Below are 22,398 nucleotides of genomic sequence, written 5' to 3'. Positions count from 1 at the left end.
GTGGTGTGGTGGAGGTAACGGACACTGGGTATGCCTTGTTCAAGGGAGGAGACCCCTCTTAGGACAAGAACCCTCACTCCAGATTGTGTCCACAGTCTTCTCTAATAGGTGATGTATAGAGCCACTCTCCAGCCGTGTTGGTGACCCCTAGTGTTGGATTTGCTGGGTGCTTATTTCTACATCCCTATCCTGCAGTCTCAGATGTTACCTGTGGATCCAAGTGGGATACAAGCATTTTCAGTTTTCTCTGATCCCCTTTGGCCTCACTGGGGCCCCTAGAATGTTCACAAAAGTGATGTAGTGCTCGCTGCACCTCTTCGGACGTTGAGAATATCAGCCTCCACATACCTTGACACTTGGCTTTATAAGGCATGCACGCCTAAGTTGTGGTTATTTGTGGCAAACCTGTTGACCTCTTTGGGGTTTTCAATCAATATGCTGAAGTCACACTTGACTCCTTCGCAGAGGGTCCCCTTCATCTGACCCATTGTGGATGTGGTGCAATTTTGAGCCTTTCCTCCACCTGAATGAGTCCACGACATTCAGGCTAGGATTCTCATGTTTCAGCTTTTGACCTGGGTCTCTGTAAGAGTGACTCTTAGAATTCTTGGCATTCTACATCTCGCTACTGGACCACACCCAGTGGCACATGCAGGCTCTGTAGTGGGGGTCTGAAGCCTGTGGACACAGCACTAAGGGAACCTGTTAGATTCCATCCAGGTGTTGGGGTAGACTGCAAAAGATCTGCAGAGGGGGGTTCTAGACTGCAGTTGGAGAAGCAGACCTCTATGTACCCTACCCCGAGCTGACTGTTGTGACTGATGCATCGTTGCTGGGTTGGGGAGGTCACCTGGGAATGGTGGAGTTCAGTGGACTCTGATCCTGAACAGAGTCTCTGCCAAAGACCGATCTGCTAGATTTGCGTGTGATTCGCATGACACTAAAAGCTTTGCTCCTGTCCATCCAGGGGCAACGGGTGCAGGTCTTCGCGGACAAAACTACTGCTATGTGGTACTGCAACAAGGATATTGGTGTGGGCCCTATGCCAGGAGACTTTACATCTCTGGTACTGGCCGAGTCATCTGGGCTTTTTTCTGGTCATACATCGTGATCTTTAAACGCCAGGGTGGACTAACTCAGCCAGCATTACCTAGCTGCTCATGAATTGCTATTACATTCAGAGTTGGTGCAGGTCAACTTCCAGCAATGGGAAGAACCCTGGTTTGATCTTTTGGTCCCTGCAGAAAATGTGCAATGTCCAAGTTTTTGTGCATTGGGGTTCCCAGCATTGTTCTCCCTCAGACGCCTTCTGGCTGGAATGGAACTCAGGACTCCTGTAAAACTTCCCACTTGTATCTCTTCTGTTCAAAGTTTTGAAAATCGGGAAGGACTAGGCCCAAGTCATCTTGGTGTCCCCAGACTGGCCCAGGAAAGTGTGGTACCCAGATCTTCTAGCAATGAGCATCTGTCCCTCAAACCAGCTGCTGCTTCTGGAGGATATTTATTTTCAGAATTTTTTTTATAGCGTGAACTCTACCTGAAGGTATCGGAGCGCTTTACATTAGCACCAGTTGTGTTACAGACACATTCATTTTCTTAGGCACGTGGAGATCAAGTGATTTTGCTCTGAATCACAGGATGTTGAGCGTCCCTGCCGAGACTCAAACCCGGTTCCCCAGCTTCATTGTCGACTGCCATAGCTGTTAGGCCGCATCTCTCTTTGGGAGCAGCAACATGATAAAGTGCTGCATCCAGGCCTGCACAACCTACAACTCCATGCATGAAGATTGAGCAGCGACAGTCGACTGCTTTTTTTGTGTCACAATTTCTTATTGGAGTTCAAAGATAGGCAATTTCATAGGTTACAAAACAATATAATATAAATCAGTATGTGACAAATTATATACACCTGTAATATATTAAGAAAGAGGAAAAAAGGAGGGAAAGGGGGAAAAAGGAGAAGGGAAAAAGCTATATATAGGGAGGGAAAGAAAAGCAAATTCAAATTTCAGTAATCGCAAAGGAAGGGGGTCCACACCTGCTGGAATATTTGTTCTTGGTCTTGTATCCTATAAATTACCTTTTCATAGGATGCTGTCATTAAGGCATTTATCCTTCACACCCAGCCAAGCTGGATCTGGAAAAGGTTTTCGCTTGGTGTGCTTCTTGCTCCTCCAGCCTTAACAAGCCTAGGTATCTGATGTACTGTCTGTTCTGTCTCTAGCGTTAGAAAGTGAAGCTAGAGGGTCTCTGGCTTCATCCCTTAGCAGGCACACACATTTGTTATCTTTTGAGGTGAAAAAAAGACTTCCATACAGTAGGTTTATCTTTGAATGTCTTTGTATTTCATTGCATTTTTAGTTTTCGATTTTTCAAAATGATTTCATATGAAATTTAATAAACAATGTTCATTTCAGGCAATGTCTTTAGAACGAGTCCAATGCATTTCGGGCATTAACATCATGCCCTTCATCAGGGAATTGACACTGAAACAATAATATAAATGGCCATTAGTGAGGCTTATGTCCGTATGACTATATGTAAAGATAAACAACCCAACATATTCATAAACTTAATCATATTGTCAATAGTATCACACAATGTGCATGTTGGCAAAGAATGAATGGGAAAAAACAACATAATTCTAAGGTAGTACAAAAGGTCCTACGTGTTTGGGAGTAGTTAGGGGCAAATGTGAGGGCGGCGTGTCACTTACATGCCTGTTCAGAGAAGTTTAGTCGGTTCTGAAAAAAACGGTAAAAATGTGGTCAGCGCGAGCTGATTAAGTGCTAGAGTGAAGCACTCAGAGATGAACTCTGTCGAATATCTGTGACTAACCTGCGGTAAGGTTAAGAGGATTTGCGGTCCGTTTGGTCGTCTCCAGGAACGCCGGCACAGGGGATTCTAGCCGCGTTTAGATATTTGAAAAAATGCCGATCACGTGACGCGTCACGTGTTAGACAAGGTAAAAAGACTAAGGGAGTCTATCATGCGAGTCGGTGTAGTTCGAGCGGTCATGGGGAATTGTCGGGTTAATAGATTGGAAAAAAGTTAAAAAATTCATGGCTATAAGCAGTGTGGAAAAACGGCATGTTTATGAAAAAAGCTGGAGGTGAATTATTTAAATTATGCACGGGTCTGTGATCAAGCTAGAGGTGGCTGAGGTTAGCATTGGTGCTGGTGTGTGATTGTGTGAGAACTAAAATTAAATGAGAACTGAGATTAAATGAGAATTACAGGGTAAAATGCTGGTAAACAATGTCAGTGTAAAAGTGAACAGACACAATAATCACAAGATAAGGTCGATGGAGCAAATATTTACAGATAACAGGACAGTTCGATTCTTTCATTCAACCCCATCGGTTTTTGGGTCGACAGTCTCTGGATCCAGAAGTTCTCTCTCCTTAGGAGGTGTTTGTTGTTGTCTACCCCCTCTGTTTTTTGCACGGTTTCAAGAATAATGTATTTGATTTGCGAAACATTGTTGTTGTGGTGTGAAGGACTTGCTGTGGCTACTGTTAAAGACTAGTCCCTTTCAGTCTTCCTACAGTTACCTGACCAACCATCATTATTTAGATCACCTGTTGTAATGCGTTTCTTGAAGGGGCTAACACGTTTCCACCGAAATCCTTTGAGATGCCCCTGTGGGACCATAGTTTGATCCCAATATTTTTAATGTGCACCACATTTGAGCTGAAGCAGACCTTCTCTCTGTATTTCCTAACTCTGAAGACCGTTTTCCTCATAGCAATAATTTAGGCACGTTGCATGAGTGAGTAGCAATCCCTGTCCAGAGAAGTATACCTCCTTCCTAGACAATCTGGTACTTAGAACCAGGGCAGCATTTCTGCCAAAAGTTGTGATGCAGTTTCACGTCGAACAGTCTGTCACTTCAAATGTTCTTTGTTCCACCTTATCCATCCAAAAAGAAAGATGCCACATCACTTGGATCCCAAAAGATCCTGAAAGTTCTATATTGCTCGTTCATAAAATACCGGCTGGATGATCAGCTCTTTCTGGGGTTTGCAGGAGCAAAGAAAAGCCTTCCAGAACAAATCCATCTCCAGATGGATGGTGCTCTGTGTGAACACTTGTTATACACTATTAAAGAAGCAATCCCCAGAAGTTTTGAGGGCCTTTTACACCAGTGCCATGTCTGCCACCCCAGCTTTGGCATGTGAAGTGCCTGTATTAGACATCTGTCAGGCTGCTGTGTTCGTGTCAACACACATGTTCACAAAGCTCTACTGTCTTGATTCCCGGTCTGTCGAGAGGGATACTGCTGTTTTGTCCTGCAGGACTTCCCGGTCTCAGCCATTCCACAGACGCCTCTACCTTGGGAGGTACTGCTTTGTTTCTGTTCACAAGATGAATAATTTGTGGTTGCAGGTATCCTTCATAAGAAGTTATTTACCTTCAGGAACACTCGGTCTGGTGGCTACTCGGTCTAACCACAGATTCCTCATTGGCCCACCCTCCCCTCTGTTCTGTGAAATGGATTAATTTTTCCATCTAATAGGATTCAGATTTAGAGTCTGCACACTGTTCACGTTGATCTGTATTGGTTCTGCGTCCGATGGCGCAGGCAGCGTCATGAAAGAAATTGATGTCCGTGTGCAGGGTTGGTGGCTATATATGGCTCTGTCACCATTTCAGGGGTGGGGATGGAGTAGACTCCGAGCTGCAGCGCACCAGCTACCAGTGTGCAAGGGGATTGCTGAGATGTATATCCGGATTTAGTCTGGCATCTTAGTAATATAACGAATGGAAGTCTTACGAGGGTAAGAACTGTCTCAGAGGACTCTGAGACAGTTCTTACCCTCGTAAGACTTCCATTCATTGTTAGTTCTCATGCACCTTATGGAACCAGAAGGTGATCTCTCAGAGTACCTAAAACATTTCTAACTTTGTGTTACCACCAAGCTTTGGTATTACCTTGGAGTGCAGCGGTTATTCCTACATTTTCCTATCTTAGTAATATACACACGCTGAGGAATCTACTGTTAATATAGACACCAGAAAGAGCTACCACAGCAAAGTGACTTGTTGTTTTGTTCTCAGCATGACCCTGTGGTTAGCATGGCCAGCTTTGTACTACTTTGTATTGTACTGGCCGGTCTGGGGTTACGTGTACATCACTGTCACTTTTGGATGCCGAGTAGACTGTAAGAGGGGCCCTATCACGGAACTGGCCAGATTCTGTTGGCAACCCACAGGTCCCATTGATTACCGGGGGCCTAATATTGTCATCATAACTTTTGATGGCTATAACTCTCTCTACCAGCCACATAGAGACGTTCTTTAACTGATATTCCCCTGCTCCTTTGGCACATTGTTTTGCTGATATTAAGGGCTATAGTTCTTGAATTGCTTTGGGGTGGGGTAATGGATGGAAGAGTAAGTTCTGATTTAGTACTAACCTCAGTGCGGTAAGACTTGAGGTGGTGGAGCAGGGGGTTCTCTTGTTGGTGAGGGATATATGAAGTCCTGACAGCCCCAGGTGCAGGCTGTTCTCATTGTTTTGGTCCACTGGACCTGCTCCTCTGCGTGGTTCTTCTGCTCTTCACTTGGGAGACAGACTAGTTTTGGGCTGGGTGCTGAAGACTTCCTCAGGTGAGCAGGAACCCCCTTTCTCTTTGGGACCTTTTCCCTAGATTTCATTGCTGTTGCTGCTCATGAGACTCCTGTCTAAAGGCGACCCCATTTTGTCCAAGTTTGTGTTTGTTCTCTGAGCATTTGACGCTCCCACTTGCATTCACCACCTTCCTACTCCCTATTCTGAAAATGGGGGAGGGAAATGTGTTTGAGTTTCATATTTACCAGTGGCAGTGTATTCCTGTACGTCACCATGGATCCGAGCTTGACCGCTTCATATCGGAAGAGAAAGGTTGGCTAAGAGGAAATAAGGCACCTTAGTCATAGTCACTATTGTTTGGTTAAGAGCTAAAAATGGATCCTCTACTAATGTTTTACCTTTCTGCGGTCACTAGCCAGATCTGAGTCAGCTGATGTGATAATAACCTACAACACCTCTGAGGAAAAATGGTTACTGTGTGAGGACTGCTGGGCAGACATTTGTGGAGCTTCGTTTTCTTTCCCTTTTCATTTAGCAAGGACTGCTGTTCCTGTACTCTGTGTGGGGAAATGGATGTGGTCACAGGATACCTTCAGATCAGTAGAGCTTTCCTTTCTGCTTCTGAGCTCTAACAAACATTACATTCTGGGAGTTGTAGTCTTAGTTGAGTTCTTTCAAACCAATTGGATAAAAACCCCCCTCAATACGATGATTTGTAAAGGAAGACACTTGTACTTTTAACCCCTTCGAAGCTCATGACAAGCTCAGCTCGTCATGAGGTACGCCTCTCGTACACTCATGACGAGCTGAGCTCGTCATGAACCGCGGGTTTTTTAAAACTTCAGCGGGAAAATGCGCCGCACGCATGGCGTTAAAGTTGCTTCCCAGTGGCCAGGAGCAATTTGGTAACCCAATCTGTGATGCAGGAGGAGTTCAGGCATAAAACTTCCCCTCCTGGAATCAATACCACCAGTACCTTGCACTCAGTGCAGTGCTGCAGGAGTATGTTGTGAGTCTCTTCTGTGCAGTCTGCTGGCCTGAGGTGAATTAGTCTTTGCTTGCTCTGTTTGAATTAGTTTTTGCTTGCTCTGTTTGAATTAGTATTTGCTTGCTCTGTGTTTCTGGAAGTCTGACAATTTGATGGCTCATTTCATTTTTGTTCTCCAGATGACGGCATCAGTCCTGAGCGAGTGGCACAGGTCATGGGACTACCAGATCGATGTCAGCACGCTGCACACATAATTAATGAGCTCATCCTAACAGCACAGGTAAGTCCCACAAATCCAAAAACATTTGGGGCAAAGCTGAAAGTTTCTGTGGGTGGGGAGATTCAGGATTTACTGTTTGTCGAAGTTTGGGGAGATGGTGGGCAGATTACGCCGACACTCAACATTCATTCGGTGGATTACAATTTGGTAATGTGTGAGATGTTCTATTTAGGCAAATGCCACATTGTATAATGCTGTGACCCACATCAGGCAGGAAGATGCCTTCTTGAGGGTGTATTGGGTTTGTTGAGAGATTAAATGTATTGTCGCTAGCCGGACTTATCCTGACTCATCTGGAATCTTCAGCTTTGCCTTTGATCCCCCCCGCACCCCTCCAACCCAGCAGTGTTCAGAACTAATGTAACTCAGGATCTGATTAAAGCAATTTTATGCATCAATCCCTTTGCCATGTGTGTTCCTGAGTTCTCCCTGCCCTTTTTCCCCACTGTCAGGAACGTGATGGTTTTGGAAGCCTCGCTGCTGCTCGAGGGAGGGGCCGAAGCCGCATGGATTGGAGTATTGGTACTCCAGGTGGCATGCAGGAGATCACTTACTCCGTGCCAGCTGACAAATGTGGCCTGGTCATCGGCAAAGGTAAGAGTGCACTGGATTAGAGGGGTGTATTTGTCTAGTTGGGACACTCTATTAACTCCGAAGAGCCACTGTTCAACTCAGGAAAGTCTAGTATGACTAAGAAAAATGTGTGACCGTATTCAGAAGGTATCTCATATCCATTCTTTGTGAAAGGTGCACCAGTAGAAGTTTCTCTTTTTTTACTGCACAAGCAGGGAAACTTGGAAATTATTCTCTGCAAAAATCAGAAACATTCAAATGCACTTGAAATTCAGAAAGGAAGTAAAGAGCTGACTCATGCCATATAATCATGTTTTGGGGTTGACTTGTTAAGACCATTATTCCACCAGTTGGGACCTCTGCTGAGTATATTCAGAAGGGTATGCTGGTGGCTTAACTTTGATCGCTCCAGAATTGATACTGTAGAGCACCTTCTAAGCAGGCCCCTTCGCTGAGTATATCCACCACTATCTGGCTTGCAGCGCTCCAAAATTGACACTGTAGAGCACTTTCTAGCAGGCCCCTTTGCGGAGTATATCCACAAGTAGATAGCTTTTGGCTTGGCTTGCAGCGCTCTAGGATTGATTCTGTAGAGCACCTTCTAACAGGCCCCTTTGCGGAGTATATCTACCAGTAGATAGTGGTGGCTTAGCATGCAGCGCTCTAGGATTGATACTGTAGAACACCTTCTAACAGGCCCCTTTGCGGAGTATATCTACCAGTAGATAGTGGTGGCTTAGCATGCAGCGCTCTAGGATTGATACTGTAGAACACCTTCTAACAGGCACATTTGCTGACTATATCTACCAGTAGATAGTGGTGGCTTAGCTTGCAGCGCTCCAAGATTGATACTGTAGAGCACCTTCTAAGAGGCAGCTTCACTGACTATATCCACCAGTAGCTAGTGGAGGCCTAACCCCTGGGTTTCCACGATTGGCGCTGTGAAGCACCCTTAAGCTGATGCTTAAACTGATTGACCTTAAAGTCCCAATTGCTACCATTCCAGTCACAGCAGTGGGTCCTTGTCACCCTGATGCTTTCTTTATCATGCTTCTCCTTGCTGTAACTAGTGCTTGTTTAGATGTGGACACTGAATGTAGTCTGGCTGTCTGTAACCACATGAACCTGCTGTCCCCCCACCCTATTCGCCTGCCGTCCAAGAGTAGCCCAGAAAAGTATACTCCATGTTGTAGAGTCTCCTCGCCCTTCTTTTCTGGTGGGGATAACTGGGCTTCCCTTGGTTCTTACGGGGGATGATCTGTGACTTGTGCAGCAATGCTGCTTCTTCTGGCTTAATCACCTGTGATCCAGAGGGATTAGATAGGCCCAGTACATGCCTGTCTTTATTCAGTGCATATTTTTGACCCCCTTTCATAAGTGGTTCTCTAGATTCTTCTCTCCACCCCCCCCCCCACCCCTTCCATCCCACCCTCCACTATAAGTGTCGTAGAAGCAGTGCGACTGTGCAGCATGGTTTCCCTGTGTATGAATGCGTTCTTAGCGCATTGGTTTGGCCTAGGTTAGCTCTGATTGTTCTGCTGTGTGCATGAGTTGTGGAGGCGGTAGGACTGTGCATTATGCTTTCTCTTTGTATGACTGTGGTCTTCGTCCATTGGTTAGACCTAGGTTAGCTCTGATTGTGTGTGCATTGGTTGTGGAGGCGGTAGGACTGTGCCGTATCCTTTCTCTTTGTATGAATGTGGTCTTCGTCCATTGGCTAGGCCTAGATTAGCTCTGATTGTTGTGTGCATGGGTTGTGGAGGCGGTAGGACTATATTATGCTTTCTCTTTGTATGAATGTGGTCTTCGTCCATTGGTTACGCCTAGATTAGCTCTGATTGTTGTATGCATGGGTTGTGGAGGCGGTAGGACTGTGCATTATGCTTTCTCTTTGTATGACTGTGGTCTTCGTCCATTGGTTAGACCTAGGTTAGCTCTGATTGTGTGTGCATTGGTTGTGGAGGCGGTAGGACTGTGCAGTATCCTTTCTCTTTGTATGACTGTGGTCTTAGTCCATTGGTTAGGCCTTAGCTCTGATTGTTGTGTGCATGGGTTGTGGAGGCGGTAGGACTGCATTATGCTTTCTCTTTGTATGAATGTGGTCTTCGTCCATTGGTAAGGCCTAGGTTAGCTCTGATTGTTGTGTGCATGGGTTGTGGAGGCGGTAGGACTGTGCAGTATCCTTTCTCTTTGTATGAATGTGGTCTTCGTCCATTGGTTAGACCTACGTTAGCTCTGATTGTGAGTGCGTTGGTTGTGGAGGCAGTAGGACTGTGCATTATGCTTTCTCTTTGTATGACTGTGGTCTTCGTCCATTGGTTAGACCTAGGTTATCTCTGATTGTTGTGTGCATGGGTTGTGGAGGCGGTAGGACTGTGCATTATGCTTTCTCTTTGTATGACTGTGGTCTTCGGCCATTGGTTAGGCCTAGGTTAGCTCTGATTGTTGTGTGCATGGGTTGTGGAGGCGGTAGGACTGTGCAGTATCCTTTCTCTTTGTATGACTGTGGTCTTCGTCCATTGGTTAGGCCTAGGTTCTGTAGTAGGGGATCTCTGTGTATAGTCATAATCTAGTGAATAGTCCTGCCCATGTGCGCGGACCCCGGAGCAATCAAAAATAATCTCTTAAGCTGTCAAAACATGCAGACCTGCATAGACACTTAAGAGAGAATTTAAAGACAGATAATGCAGCCTATATCCACAGGCTACACTGTCCAATACTTCAACTGGAATTTCCACCAAAAACCACAACAGCACAGCCTGTCCAGGGTTTTCCACAGAGAAAAACCTTGCTTTTAACAGCAAAACCCTCTGGAATGATAGAGAGGAAGGAGTGGACAGACAAGCCCCATAGGCTGCCATTATGTGGCTCAAAACAGGATACTGTGCCTTTAAGAGAACTTTCCAGAAGCCTCACAGTATCCCAGAATGCAGTGCAGGTCCCTTTCACCTTCAGTTCTTTTTTCCGGCTCCTGCTAGCAGGACCCTGGAGCATTAGCTCTTCTTTTCTGAGCTTTTTCTATGCTATTTTTGTGATATTTTTGGATTTTTGTAGCTTCACTCGACGTCTTTGGCCTTTCTCTGCATTCTGCTGTGGTTTTTTGGCAGAATTTCTGCAGTCTTATTGTCTTTAGACTCTTTGTAGTCTGACATGTGCTTTGTCTGCAGCTGAGCTGAAGGCCGAAGCTGAAGCTCACAGGGTTTGTACTCTGTGCTTGCCTGTGTCTTTGGACACCTGTCTTCTCTGTACCTTCTTTTCTAGGGGGCTTCGGCTTCCAGGTTTCAAACAGAGGAGTTTGAAGGCATCTTCAGCCTCTGGGTGAGGTGAGGGTAGGTCCTCTACCGAGTCCCATGCTGTAATCTCTGGGGTTATCCCCAGTAAGGGCACGTCTGAGCTATGACGCGGTTCCAGTCGGCGTTGGGGCCGTCGTGGAGTGCCTGGACGTCATGGAGTGCTTCGACGTCATGGAGTGCTTCGACGTCGACTTCATGGAGTGCTTCGACGTCGACGTCATGGAGTGCTTCGACGTCGACGTCATGGAGTGCTTCGACGTCGACGTCATGGAGTGCTTCGACGTCGACGTCATGGAGTGCTTCGACGTCGACGTCATGGAGTGCTTCGACGTCGACGTCATGGAGTGCTTCGACGTCGACGTCATGGAGTGCTTCGGCGTCGACGTCATGGAGTGCTTCGACGTCATGGAGTGCTTCGACGTCATGGAGTGCTTCGACGTCATGGAGTGCTTCGACGTCATGGAGTGCTTCGACGTCGACGTCATGAGGTGCCTCGACGTCATGAGGTGCCTCGACGTCATGAGGTGCCTCGACGTCATGGAGTGCCTCGACGTCATGGAGTGCCTCGACGTCATGGAGTGCCTCGACGTCATGGAGTGCCTCGACGTCATGGAGTGCCTCGACGTCATGAGGTGTGTCGACGTCGACGTCATGGAGTGTCTCGACGTCGACGTCATGGAGTGTCTCGACGTCGACGTCATGGAGTGTCTCGCCGTCGACGTCATGGAGTGTCTCGCCGTCGACGTCATGGAGTGTCTCGCCGTCGACGTCATGGAGTGTCTCGACGTCGGCGTCATGGAGTGTCTCGCCGTCGACGTCATGAGGTGTCTCTATGTCATGGAGTATCTTTGCGTCATGGGGTTCCCCGACGTCATGGGGTGCCTCGACGTCATGGAGCAGTGTTGCTCGACGTCATGGAACGGTGATGCTCGACGTCATGGAGCAGTGTTGCTCGACGTCATGGAACGGGGATGCTCGACGTCATGGAGCGGTGATGCTCGACGTCATGGAGCGGTGAGGCTCGATGTCATGGAGCGGTGAGGCTCGACGTCCTGGAGCAGTGATGCTCCTTTTGGGGCATTGGTCTCTTGGGCTCTGCCCTCTTCCGTTGGGTCCGGCCGTCACCGTTAGGGATGGCTCGGCGTCTCCGTGTTTGACACCTAGTGACATTTTGACGTCTGAGTGTTGGTTGTCGTAGAGACAGTCACTATCTTAGTGATGGTGACGTCGTAGTGCGGTCGGCGTCATGGGTTACAGCCGCAGAATACTGCCGGCTCTTGACGCCTGGGTCTGGTTCCAGGCCTCGCTCCTTGGTGAGCCTCCCGTCGTAGAGGGGACTTTGTGTTCCCGGCGCCTTCCACTCACGACGCAGAGCAGTTGATCAGCGTCGAGGAACCCTTCTGATGGGGAGTTTGTGGTTACTCACCACGTGTACGCGGTGGACGTTTGTCCTTTTGCTTAGTTTTGAGTGCTTGCATGCCTGCACGTCTGCTAGGTCGCCTCCTGCTCGACCACTACTGGTGAGACCACCGGGGATGTTTCGGAATCCTCTCGGTTCCCTCTTCCGTCCACCACCCCAGGGGCCTTTTGCCCCTCAGTCTGCGAACCTCCGTGCCTTGATGCCAGGGATGCGTCTGCCATGAGTACGGGGAGTCCCTCTCCGACTCTTTACTGGTTGGCGGGACTTACCTTTCGTCCACTACCGCCTGGCAGGAGGTTCTGGCTCCGACCGTGCTCCTGACTTGGTCGCAGGGGTGGCGGCATGTAGACCTCGCGCTGTGGCCCGCTGTTGTTGGACCGTTGTTGTGAGATCCCTCTGTGGGGGGGGGTTTCTTAACCGATTTGTGGTTCCTCTGCCGAGAGACAGGAGGGAAGCCTTACAAGAGGTGGTCTAATGGCCTGATAGTTTCGGTTCTAGGCATCGGTGTCGGAGCGAAGTTTTTCTCTCCTGCCGACCCCCAGGTATTGTGGGTTTGTCCTACGTTGCCATACTTTTCTTCGCCTGACGTCTCTGCAGCCTGCGGCTCAGCAGTGTGCTTCTACTCTCCCGTTCTTTGGGCAGCCCTTGGGTTGCCATCAGAGTAGTGAGTGGCCCGTATGAAGTCTGAATCGGAGATTTTTGGACGGCTGTAGGTTTGGGGCGTGGAGAACGGCCTGAGGCCTTCTGACCTTTCTAGCGGCGCTTTCCTCCCAGGTTTTGCCGGTGGTCCCGGGCCGCCATTTAATGCTTTACAAGTATGTTGTGCGCATACGCGGGAGAGCTTGGGGCTCCTCGGCGAACAAAGGCCGGCTGGGTCTAAGTCAGTCTTCGGTTCATCGGCCCTCCTCCAGCACTTCCTCCGGTCGGCTCGCGGTTCCAGCGGTGCGAGCTCTAAGCAGAGGCCGTTATCCTGTTTAGGACAAGGGCGATAGAGGGCGTACCTCTGTCTCAAAGGGGGAGAGGTCTGTACTCCTGGTTCTTCTGGTTCACGAGAAGGACAGGTACGAGTTCAGGCCCATTCTGGATTTGCGACAAGCAAACAAGTGGATTCGCAGTAGAGGAGTTTCGCATGCTGTCGTTGCATCAGGTTTATACTCAGCTGCAACAGGGAGATTGGCTTGGTGCCATAGATCTGCGGGATGCATACTCCCATGTGCTCATTGCACACAGGAAGTTCCTGCGATTCCAAGTCGGCGCCCATCATTATCAGTACACAGTACTGCCAGTCGGGCTGAGGTCAGCGCCCAGACTATTCTCGAAGTGCATGGCAGTGGTAGCTGCACGCCTGTGAAAAAACGAGGTGGCTTCTCTAACCGTGCCTGGACGATTGGTTGGTCAGGGCCTCCTCCTTCTCGGAAGCTCAGGCGCACTTCAAGAGGACGTGCGTTCTCTGGAGCGAGCTGGGGTTGCACATCAACATGTCCAAGTCTGTCCCCTTTCCGGTCCAGTGCATACAGTACTTGGGAGCCTCCGTCAATACGCTGTCAGCAAGCGTGTCTCCTTCGGAGGAGAGTCGATTATCTCCCCTTGGGAAGGCTCAGGCTCTTGTGACCGCCCCATCTGCGGCAGTGGAGACGGTGTCTTCTCTTCTGGGGTCGGTGGCCTCTTGTATATTCCTCACGCCACACGCACGGCTGGATGAGACCTTTGCAGGAGTGCTTGGAGGTTCAGTGGGATTAGTGGAAAGGATCCTTGGGCGACGAGATACGACTGTCTCTGCGTGCTCTTCAGTCTCTGAAGTGGTGGTGTTCAGCTGAGACTCTCCTAAGAGGGGTTCCCTTTCACAGGGACATTTCCGCACAGACTGTCGTGACGGGTGCGTCTCTCCACGGCTGGGGGGGGCGCTTTCCGGAGACTTGCAGATACAAGGAACGTGGTCTTGGAGGGAGTCCACGTATCACATCATTTTCTGGGAACTCAGAGCTGTTCCCTTGGCAGAAGGCGTTTCTTCTGTCCCTCCGGACCAACTCTCTGCTTGTACAACGGACAATTTGACCACAATGTATTACCTCAACAAGCAGGGGGGTTCGAGATCGCGCACTCTGTCGCAGGAGGCGCGGGCGATCTGGCGACTGACTCTAACGGCTACCCATCTGCCAGGTGTGCAGAATGTTCAGGCAGACGGGCTGAGCAGACTGATTCAGGAAAGCCACGAATGGGTCATAAACGACGAAGTACTAGGAGAAGTCTTCGGCGAATGCCGAGACTTCGCCCCCAGGTACTGCCTGTGGGGAAACTGCGGAATGCGTTCTGGATTAACTGGTCGAACAGCTTTCTGTGCGCCTTTCCACCCTTTCCCTGGATTCCGGCGGTGTTCATCAAGCTGTCCCAGTCCAGGGCGCGGATGATCCTGATTGCCCCGGAATGGCCCAGACAGTGGTGGTTCACAGACCTGCTTCACCGGTCTCTCCGTCCTCTCCTACGGAGGCCTTGCAGGCCGGACCTTCTCGCAAAGGTCAGGGGGCAGACGTTGCACCCCAACCTCTCGTCTTTGGGTTTGGCTGCATGGCTCTTGAGATAGTGTGATATGGCCATTTGAATCTACCAGAAGTTTGTATGGATATACTGAAGGAGGCTAAGCATCCTTCCACTAGGACTTCTTCTGCTTACTAGTGGAAGAAGTTTTTGCATCTGGTGCAAGTCCAAGGACCGTGACCTGTCGACGTGTAAGGAAGATGTCTTCCTTCTGTATCTTCTACGCCTGGCGCAGTCGGGCCTTATGTCTAATCCATTACGGTTCCTATTGCTGCGCTGACTGCCTACAGGACATGCCCTTCAGACTTCCTTCTTCCAGATCCCTGTGATCAAAAGATTTTTTTGGAAGGCTGGAAGAAAGCATTCCCTCCTGTCTGGCTTCCTTCGCCTTCATGGGAATTGACTGTGGTGCTGTCCAGATTGATGTGGGAGCCTTTTGAACCTATTCATAGGGCTTCGTTGCAGCATCTGTCCTGGAAGGCGGCGTTCCTCGTGGCCATCACATCGGCCCGCAGGGGGAGTGATATTCAGGCGTTGTGTTGCCAAGGACCTTATACTGTATTTCATACTGCTGAGGTTGTTACGCATACTTACCCTTAATGTCTTCCTAAGGTTATTTCTGGTTTTCATATCAACCGGACGATAGCTTTGCCTACGTTCGTTCAGAATCCGGCATCTCCAGCGGGAAGGTCCCTACATTCCCTGGATGTTCGGAGGGTGTTAGAATTTTATCTGGCTAAAACCAGAGATATTCGTGGTTCAGATCTATTGTTTGTCAATTATGGATCAGTCTGGACCGGTCTTGCTACCTCAAAACAGTCCATCTCTAGGTGGATTGTGTCCTGTACACTATTGTGTTACCAACAGACTAATACGACCTTAGGAGGTAAACCTAAGGCTCATTCCAACTCGGCAAAGCTGCCACGACTGCTTTGCTGCTTAATGTTCCGATTGCAGAAATCTGCAAGGCGGCCACTTGGAAGTCGGTCCATACCTTTGCTAAGCATTACTGTCTGGACACTGATGCCAGGGCAGATGCTCAGGTTGGGCAGGCTTCGCTGCGAAATTTGTTCGCACAATAGTGGTTATTTCTCGTTTCTCCACAGCCGCTTTGGTGTGGGGATGGGCTTGCCATTCTATTCACTAGATTATGACTATACACAGAGATCCCCTACTACAGAAGGAGTAGTTTCTGTCCTGTAACTCCAGTTCTGTAGTAGGGGTATCTCTGTTATAGTCATAAGCGCCCGCCCTCCTCCCCGGTGGAGAGAGATATTCATGTAAGGAATGCTACAGGTCTGGCGTGTTGCGCCTTCAAAAAGAACTGAAGGTGAAAGGGACCTGCACTGCATTCTGGGATACTGTGAGGCTTCTGGAAAGTTCTCTTAAAGGCACAGTATCCTGTTTTGAGCCACATAATGGCAGCCTATGGGGCTTGTCTGTCCACTCCTTCCTCTCTATCATTCCAGAGGGTTTTGCTGTTAAAAGCAAGGTTTTTCTCTGTGGAAAACCCTGGACAGGCTGTGCTGTTGTGGTTTTTGGTGGAAATTCCAGTTGAAGTATTGGACAGTGTAGCCTGTGGATATAGGCTGCATTATCTGTCTTTAAATTCTCTCTTAAGTGTCTATGCAGGTCTGCATGTTTTGACAGCTTAAGAGATTATTTTTGATTGCTCCGGGGTCCGCGCACATGGGCGGGACTATTCACTAGATTATGACTATAACAGAGATACCCCTACTACAGAACTGGAGTTACAGGACAGAAACTACTCCTTAGCGCTGATTGTTGTGTGCATGGGTTGTGGAGGTGGTAGGACTGTGCAGTATCCTTTCTCTTTGTATGAATGTGCTCTTCGTCCATTGGTTAGACCTAGGTTAGCTCTGATTGTGTGTGCATTGGTTGTGGAGGCGGTAGGACTGCATTATGCTTTCCCTTTGTATGACACTGGTCTTCGTCCATTGGTTAGACCTAGGTTAGCTCTGATTTATTTATTTATTTATTTATTTATTCAAAGTTTTATATAGCGCGAACAAGATCCTTACGGATATCAGAGCGCTTCACAAAGACAGGGTGGGAATGAACAGAGATAATGGAAGCAGTATAATAGTCACTGACATGGTAGGATAATAATAACATACATAAAACATATCAATATGCAAACAGGTAAACAAGTAATATAAGACGGCACCAGTCATTGATACCACTACAGAGGTGTTCAGGTACACCTTGGGTGTGTGGATGGCTTATACCAATGTCTTAGTGTATAGGGAACAATGAGTGGGGGCATCGGGAGAGTGAATCAGTAAACCAAAGTGTAACATATATTGGTCGGTATTAAGAGAGTAGTGTAATAGTGTCCCCCATCAAGTAGAAGTATAGTGCCAGAGGACAAGGAGAGCAGTGATATAGAGCAATGCAGAGTCTCTGATCCAGCACCTATAAGGTTCAGGAGATCTTGGCCAGAAGGATGGTTTTCACCTCTTTCTTGAAGAGTGCAGTGAAGGAGATAAGCCTGGTTTCAGGAGGGAGCGCATTCCAGATCCTGGGTGCCATTCATGAGAAGGAGCGCTTGTATGTTTTCTCTTTCCGAAATCTGCGAGGTTTCAGGAGTAGATTTTTTGTACTTCTATTGGATCTCGAACCTCCTGATGTAGACAGCTTGTGAGCGAGGTAGTTAGGTGCCTTGTGGTGCACGGCCGCGTGTGTCATAACAGCAATTTTTAGCTTTATTCTGGCTTCAAAAGGCAGCCATTTTAGAGACTTTAAGTCTGGGGATATATGCGAGTGTTTTCTTGAGCCAGTAATGAGTCTCGCGGCAGCGTTCAGGGAGGCTCCTAAGGGTGCTGTTGTGGATAGCGGGAGTCCGCTGAGGGCCACAATTCCGTAGTCTATTCGAGGGATGACTAAAGCTTGTACAGCAGTTTGGAAGTCTTTGGCAGGGAGGAAAGGTTTACTTTTCCTCAGTGTGTTGATTTGGAAGTTAGCTCCTTTTGTGGCTTTGCTAACGTGCTGCTGCATGTTGAGCTTGGCGTCGAGTGTGATGCCTAGGGATTTCGCCGAATCCACGATGGTAGGTTGGACATTGAGTGCTGTTAGGTTATTGAGCCAGGTTTGGGTGATGGAGATTTTCGCCGGGGGTGAGATGAGTAGGAACTCAGTTTTCAGAGCATTTAGTTTGAGGTGATTATCGGCCAGCCATGATTGAGTGTTAATAAGTGTGGAGTTCAGATGTTTGATATCTTCCGGGGATTGAAGCTTTAGGTAAAGTTGTGTGTCATCGGCGTACATATGGAATTGGACATTGGAAGCTTGGAGCAAGGTGGCGAGCGGCTCCATGACGAGGTTGAACAGTGTGGGGGAGAGGGAAGATCCTTGTGGGACACCTAGATCTGCAGGCACCGGTGTAGATAGCACATTGTCGATCTTGAACTTCTGAGACCGGTTGTGAAGGAAGGATGAAAACCATTTGAGAACAGTTCCCGATAGACCCATTCTAGTGCTTAGCAGCTCCAGCAAGTTCTCATGTTTGACCGTGTCAAATGCTGAAGAGAGGTCAAGAAGGATGAGGAGGCAGGACTCATTGCGATCAAGAATTTGGAGGGCGTCATCAATTATGTGTGTCATAGCTGTTTCCGTGCTATGTTTCGCTCGGAAGCCTGATTGATGAGGGTTGAGGAGGTCAAATTGATCAATGTGTTTTGTTAGTTGGAGTTGGACACATTTCTCCAGCAGTTTGGCCAGGGTGGGGATATTGGTGATGGGTCGGTAATTGTTTAGGTCAGACGGATCAGCTGTAGGTTTCGTGAGTATAGGCGTGACTTGCCCCACCTTGAGGGAGTCTGGAATAAGGCCTTGTTGTAGTGAGCGGTTGATGATTTTGGTCCAGAGAGGGAGGAGCAAGGGGATGAAGTCTTTTACAGCATTAGCAGGTAGAGGGTCTGTGAGGTGATTAGAGGGCTTCACGGTGCAGAGCAGTTTGTGTATTGCTTCTTCCGAGTAGGTATCGAAGTATAGCCAGGATGCCTTGTTTTTAGGTTGATTGTTAGACATTCTGGTGTGGTTGGGGAATCTGCTTACATCCATGATGAGGTCATTTCTTATGTTGTCAGACTTTAGTTTAAAGAAAGCAGAGAAGGCTTCACAGTGTGGGGTGTCGCTTGTTGTGCTGTTTGATTGTAAGGGTTGTGTCTTTGTTTGGGTCTTGATTAGTTCGAACAGCTTTCTTGGCCTGTTTTTTGCTTGGTCCAACTGGCGGCTAAAGAAGTCCGACTTTGTGCGCTTTATTTTCCTGAAGTAGGCATTTCTCTTGTTCTTAAGCCTTTTGAGGTGCAGTGCTGAAGGGTCCGATCTCCAGGTGCGCTCTGCCATTCGCATAGCACGCCTGTCGTCATTGAGTTTATCGTCATACCAGGGGTTAGAAATTTTGGTGGAGACTCTCTTCAGTTGCAGTGGGGCGACTTCACTATTGTATTCATAGAGTCAAGGTAGTGGTCGGTCAGTGATTGAACATCCGAGGCACCTGAAGGGGGAAGGAGGAGATTGCCGATGTGGGGAGGCAGGGTAGAGGGGTTAAGATTCTTCATGTCCCTTTTCCATGTTTTGGATTTGATTGGTTGAGCCGGGTTAGGTTTAACTTTTTCAATGATAAAGAAGGTGATAATGTGGTGATCTGACCAGTCGCAGGGTTGGATCGCCTCCAGTTGTGTAGAGTTCTCTTTGGCAATGATGAGATCGAGTATCAAGCCTTTGTCGTGTGTTGGTCTATCGCATATTTGGGTGAGGTCAAGCGCATTAAGGAAAGTTTTGAGACTATTCACCACTGTGTCTTTCTGATCGTTCCAGTGGAGATTGAAGTCACCCAGGTAGACTTGGGTGGTCTGCCGACCGGCATTGGAAGTCATCATGTCCATGAGTTGTGGGGTGAATATGAGATTGTCACCAGGCGGGTGATAGATGAGATGTAAAGCACAAACTTGTTTGCCCTCGCTGGTGATGTCGAGGCAGAGGAGTTCACAGGAGGAAAGGGAGGGGGAGTTGACTTTAGTAACGGAGAGGTTGCTCCTAAAAATGCATGCAATTCCCCCACCCGTCTTGCCAGGGGACCTGTCCAGCCTAATGATGTGATAAAAATGGGGGGGGACTAGTATGTCCATAATCGGGGTAGAGGCTTCAGTAAGCCACGTTTCCGTTAAAATGGCTAGGTCCAGATCCCTAGCTGAGACGAGGTCAGCGATGTCGGAGGAGTGTCTTTGGGCCGATCTGCAATTGAGTAGGATGCATTTGAGTTTGGGAGAGAAAAGGGTGGTCGAGCTTTCTAGAGTGAGTGGAACTTTTCTGAGGTTTTTAGGGACCGAACCTCTGTTGTTGAGTGTTGGGAGCCTCAGAGGGTTTGTAAGGATTGTGGGTATGGGGGTGTGTGTGTTGGATATGTGTTTTACCGGACCTGGGCCATAAGAGCGTAGGAGAGAGCATAGGTCGTGGTCCGACAGTGGGTTGAGGACGCGACGGGGGCGGTGGGAGTTATTGCGAACGGGGATAGTCGGCCAGCTCGGGTGTCGTTGGAGGCGTGGGTATGTAGAGAGGGTGCGTCGTTTGTAGGGTAGAGGGATGTGGGAGGTAGACTGGGCTGTGAGGAGAGAAGGTCTTTGATTGCGTGTATATCTTTTTTGATTTGTAGAATATCCTCTTTGACTTGTTGGAGGGTGGATAAAGTCAGGTCAGGAGGTGGATTGGGGATGGGGTTGGTGGTGAGAGCGATTGGTGACTGGTTGAGTAGTGAGCTGTAGAGCGGGCAGGGTATCGAGGGGGGGAATATACTAGCGTTGTTGGAAGGTTCTGCGGTGCTAGTGAGTGGGATGGCATTCAAAGAGTGGGCGTGTTTGTGGGCGGGGGTGTGGGTGAAGTAGGCGGTGAAGGCGGTGGGTGGGAGGCATAGGTAGTGCCGTCAGTGGGAGACGGTGCTGGTGAGTAGAAGAGTGAGTGAAGGCTGAGGACAGTGGGGGAGACAGGAGGGTAGTGAGGGCTGAGAATAGGAGGTGGGAGAGAGGGCATGGGTTGTGGAGGCATTAGGACTGTGCATTATGCTTTCTCTTTGTATGACTGTGGTCTTCGTCCATTGGTTAGACCTAGGTTAGCTCTGATTGTGTGTGCATTGGTTGTGGAGGCCGTAGGACTGTGCATTATGCTTTCTGTTTGTATGACTGTGGTCTTAGTCCATTGGTTAGGCCTAGGTTAGCTCTGATTGTTGTGTGCATGGGTTGTGGAGGCAGTAGGACTGTGCAGTATCCTTTCTCTTTGTATGAATGTGGTCTTCGTCCATTGGTTAGACCTAGGTTAGCTGTGATTGTGTGTGCATTGGTTGTGGAGGCGGTAGGACTGTGCATTATGCTTTCTGTTTGTATGACTGTGGTCTTCGTCCATTGGTTAGGCCTAGGTTAGCTCTGATTGTTGTGTGCATGGGTTTTGGAGGCAGTAGGACTGTGCAGTATCCTTTCTCTTTGTATGAATGTGGTCTTCGTCCATTGGTTAGACCTAGGTTAGCTCTGATTGTTGTGTGCATGGGTTGTGGAGGCGGTAGGACTGTGCATTATGATTTCTCTTTGTATGAATGCGGTCTTCGTCCATTGGTTAGGCCTAGGTTAGCTCTGATTGTTGTGTGCATGGGTTGTGGAGGCGGTAGGACTGTGCATTATGCTTTCTCTTTGTATGACTGTGGTCTTCGTCCATTGGTTAGGCCTTAGCTCTGATTGTTGTGTGCATGGGTTGTGGAGGCGGTAGGACTGTGCAGTATCCTTTCTCTTTGTATGACTGTGGTCTTCGTCCATTGGTTAGGCCTAGGTTAGCTCTGATTGTGTGTGCATTGGTTGTGGAGGCGGTAGGACTGTGCATTATGCTTTCTCTTTGTATGAATGTGGTCTTTGTCCATTGGTTAGGCCTAGGTTAGCTCTGATTGTTGTGTGCATGGGTTGTGGAGGTGGTAGGACTGTGCAGTATCCTTTCTCTTTGTATGACTGTGGTCTTTGTCCATTGGTTAGGCCTAGGTTAGCTCTGATTGTGTGTGCATTGGTTGTGGAGGCGGTAGGACTGTGCATTATGCTTTCTCTTTGTATGACTGTGGTCTTCGTCCATTGGTTAGGCCTAGGTTAGCTCTGATTGTGTGTGCATTGGTTGTGGAGGCGGTAGGACTGTGCATTATGCTTTCTCTTTGTATGAATGTGGTCTTCGTCCATTGGTTAGGCCTAGGTTAGCTCTGATTGTTGTGTGCATGGGTTGTGGAGGTGGTAGGACTATGCATTATGCTTTCTCTTTGTATGACTGTGGTCTTCGTCCATTGGTTAGGCCTAGGTTAGCTCTGATTGTTGTGTGCATGGGTTGTGGAGGCGGTAGGACTGTGCAGTATCCTTTCTCTTTGTATGAATGTGGTCTTCGTCCATTGGTTAGGCCTAGGTTAGCTGATTGTTGTGTGCATGGGTTGTGGAGGCGGTAGGACTGTGCATTATGCTTTCTCTTTGTATGACTGTGGTCTTCGTTCATTGGTTAGACGTAGGTTAGCTCGGATTGTTGTGTGCATGGGTTGTGGTGGCGGTAGGACTGTGCAGTATCCTTTCTCTTTGTATGAATGTGGTCTTCGTCCATTGGTTAGGCCTAGGTTAGCTGATTGTTGTGTGCATGGGTTGTGGAGGCGGTAGGACTGTGCATTATGCTTTCTCTTTGTATGACTGTGGTCTTCGTCCA

General features: G+C 48.4%; 1 protein-coding gene across 2 annotated transcripts in view; it reads left to right on the top strand.

Moving 5' to 3' along the window:
* FUBP3 (far upstream element binding protein 3) overlaps nucleotides 1-22,398 on the top strand; it is a 303,302-nt gene that overhangs the window by 130,471 nt on the left and 150,433 nt on the right. For both annotated transcript variants that reach the window (XM_078646216.1, XM_078646214.1), the window contains exons 11-12: nucleotides 6,743-6,843; nucleotides 7,296-7,437. In XM_078646216.1, the coding sequence (XP_078502342.1) occupies nucleotides 6,743-6,843; nucleotides 7,296-7,437 (243 nt within the window). The remainder of the gene's footprint in view (nucleotides 1-6,742; nucleotides 6,844-7,295; nucleotides 7,438-22,398) is intronic.

Source organism: Lissotriton helveticus, chromosome 5_1 (assembly GCF_964261635.1).
Source record: "Lissotriton helveticus chromosome 5_1, aLisHel1.1, whole genome shotgun sequence".
Taxonomy (NCBI): Eukaryota; Metazoa; Chordata; class Amphibia; order Caudata; family Salamandridae; genus Lissotriton; species Lissotriton helveticus.
The sequence above is the reverse complement of the archived record's forward strand: the minus strand, read 5'-3'. Positions and strand labels throughout refer to the sequence as shown.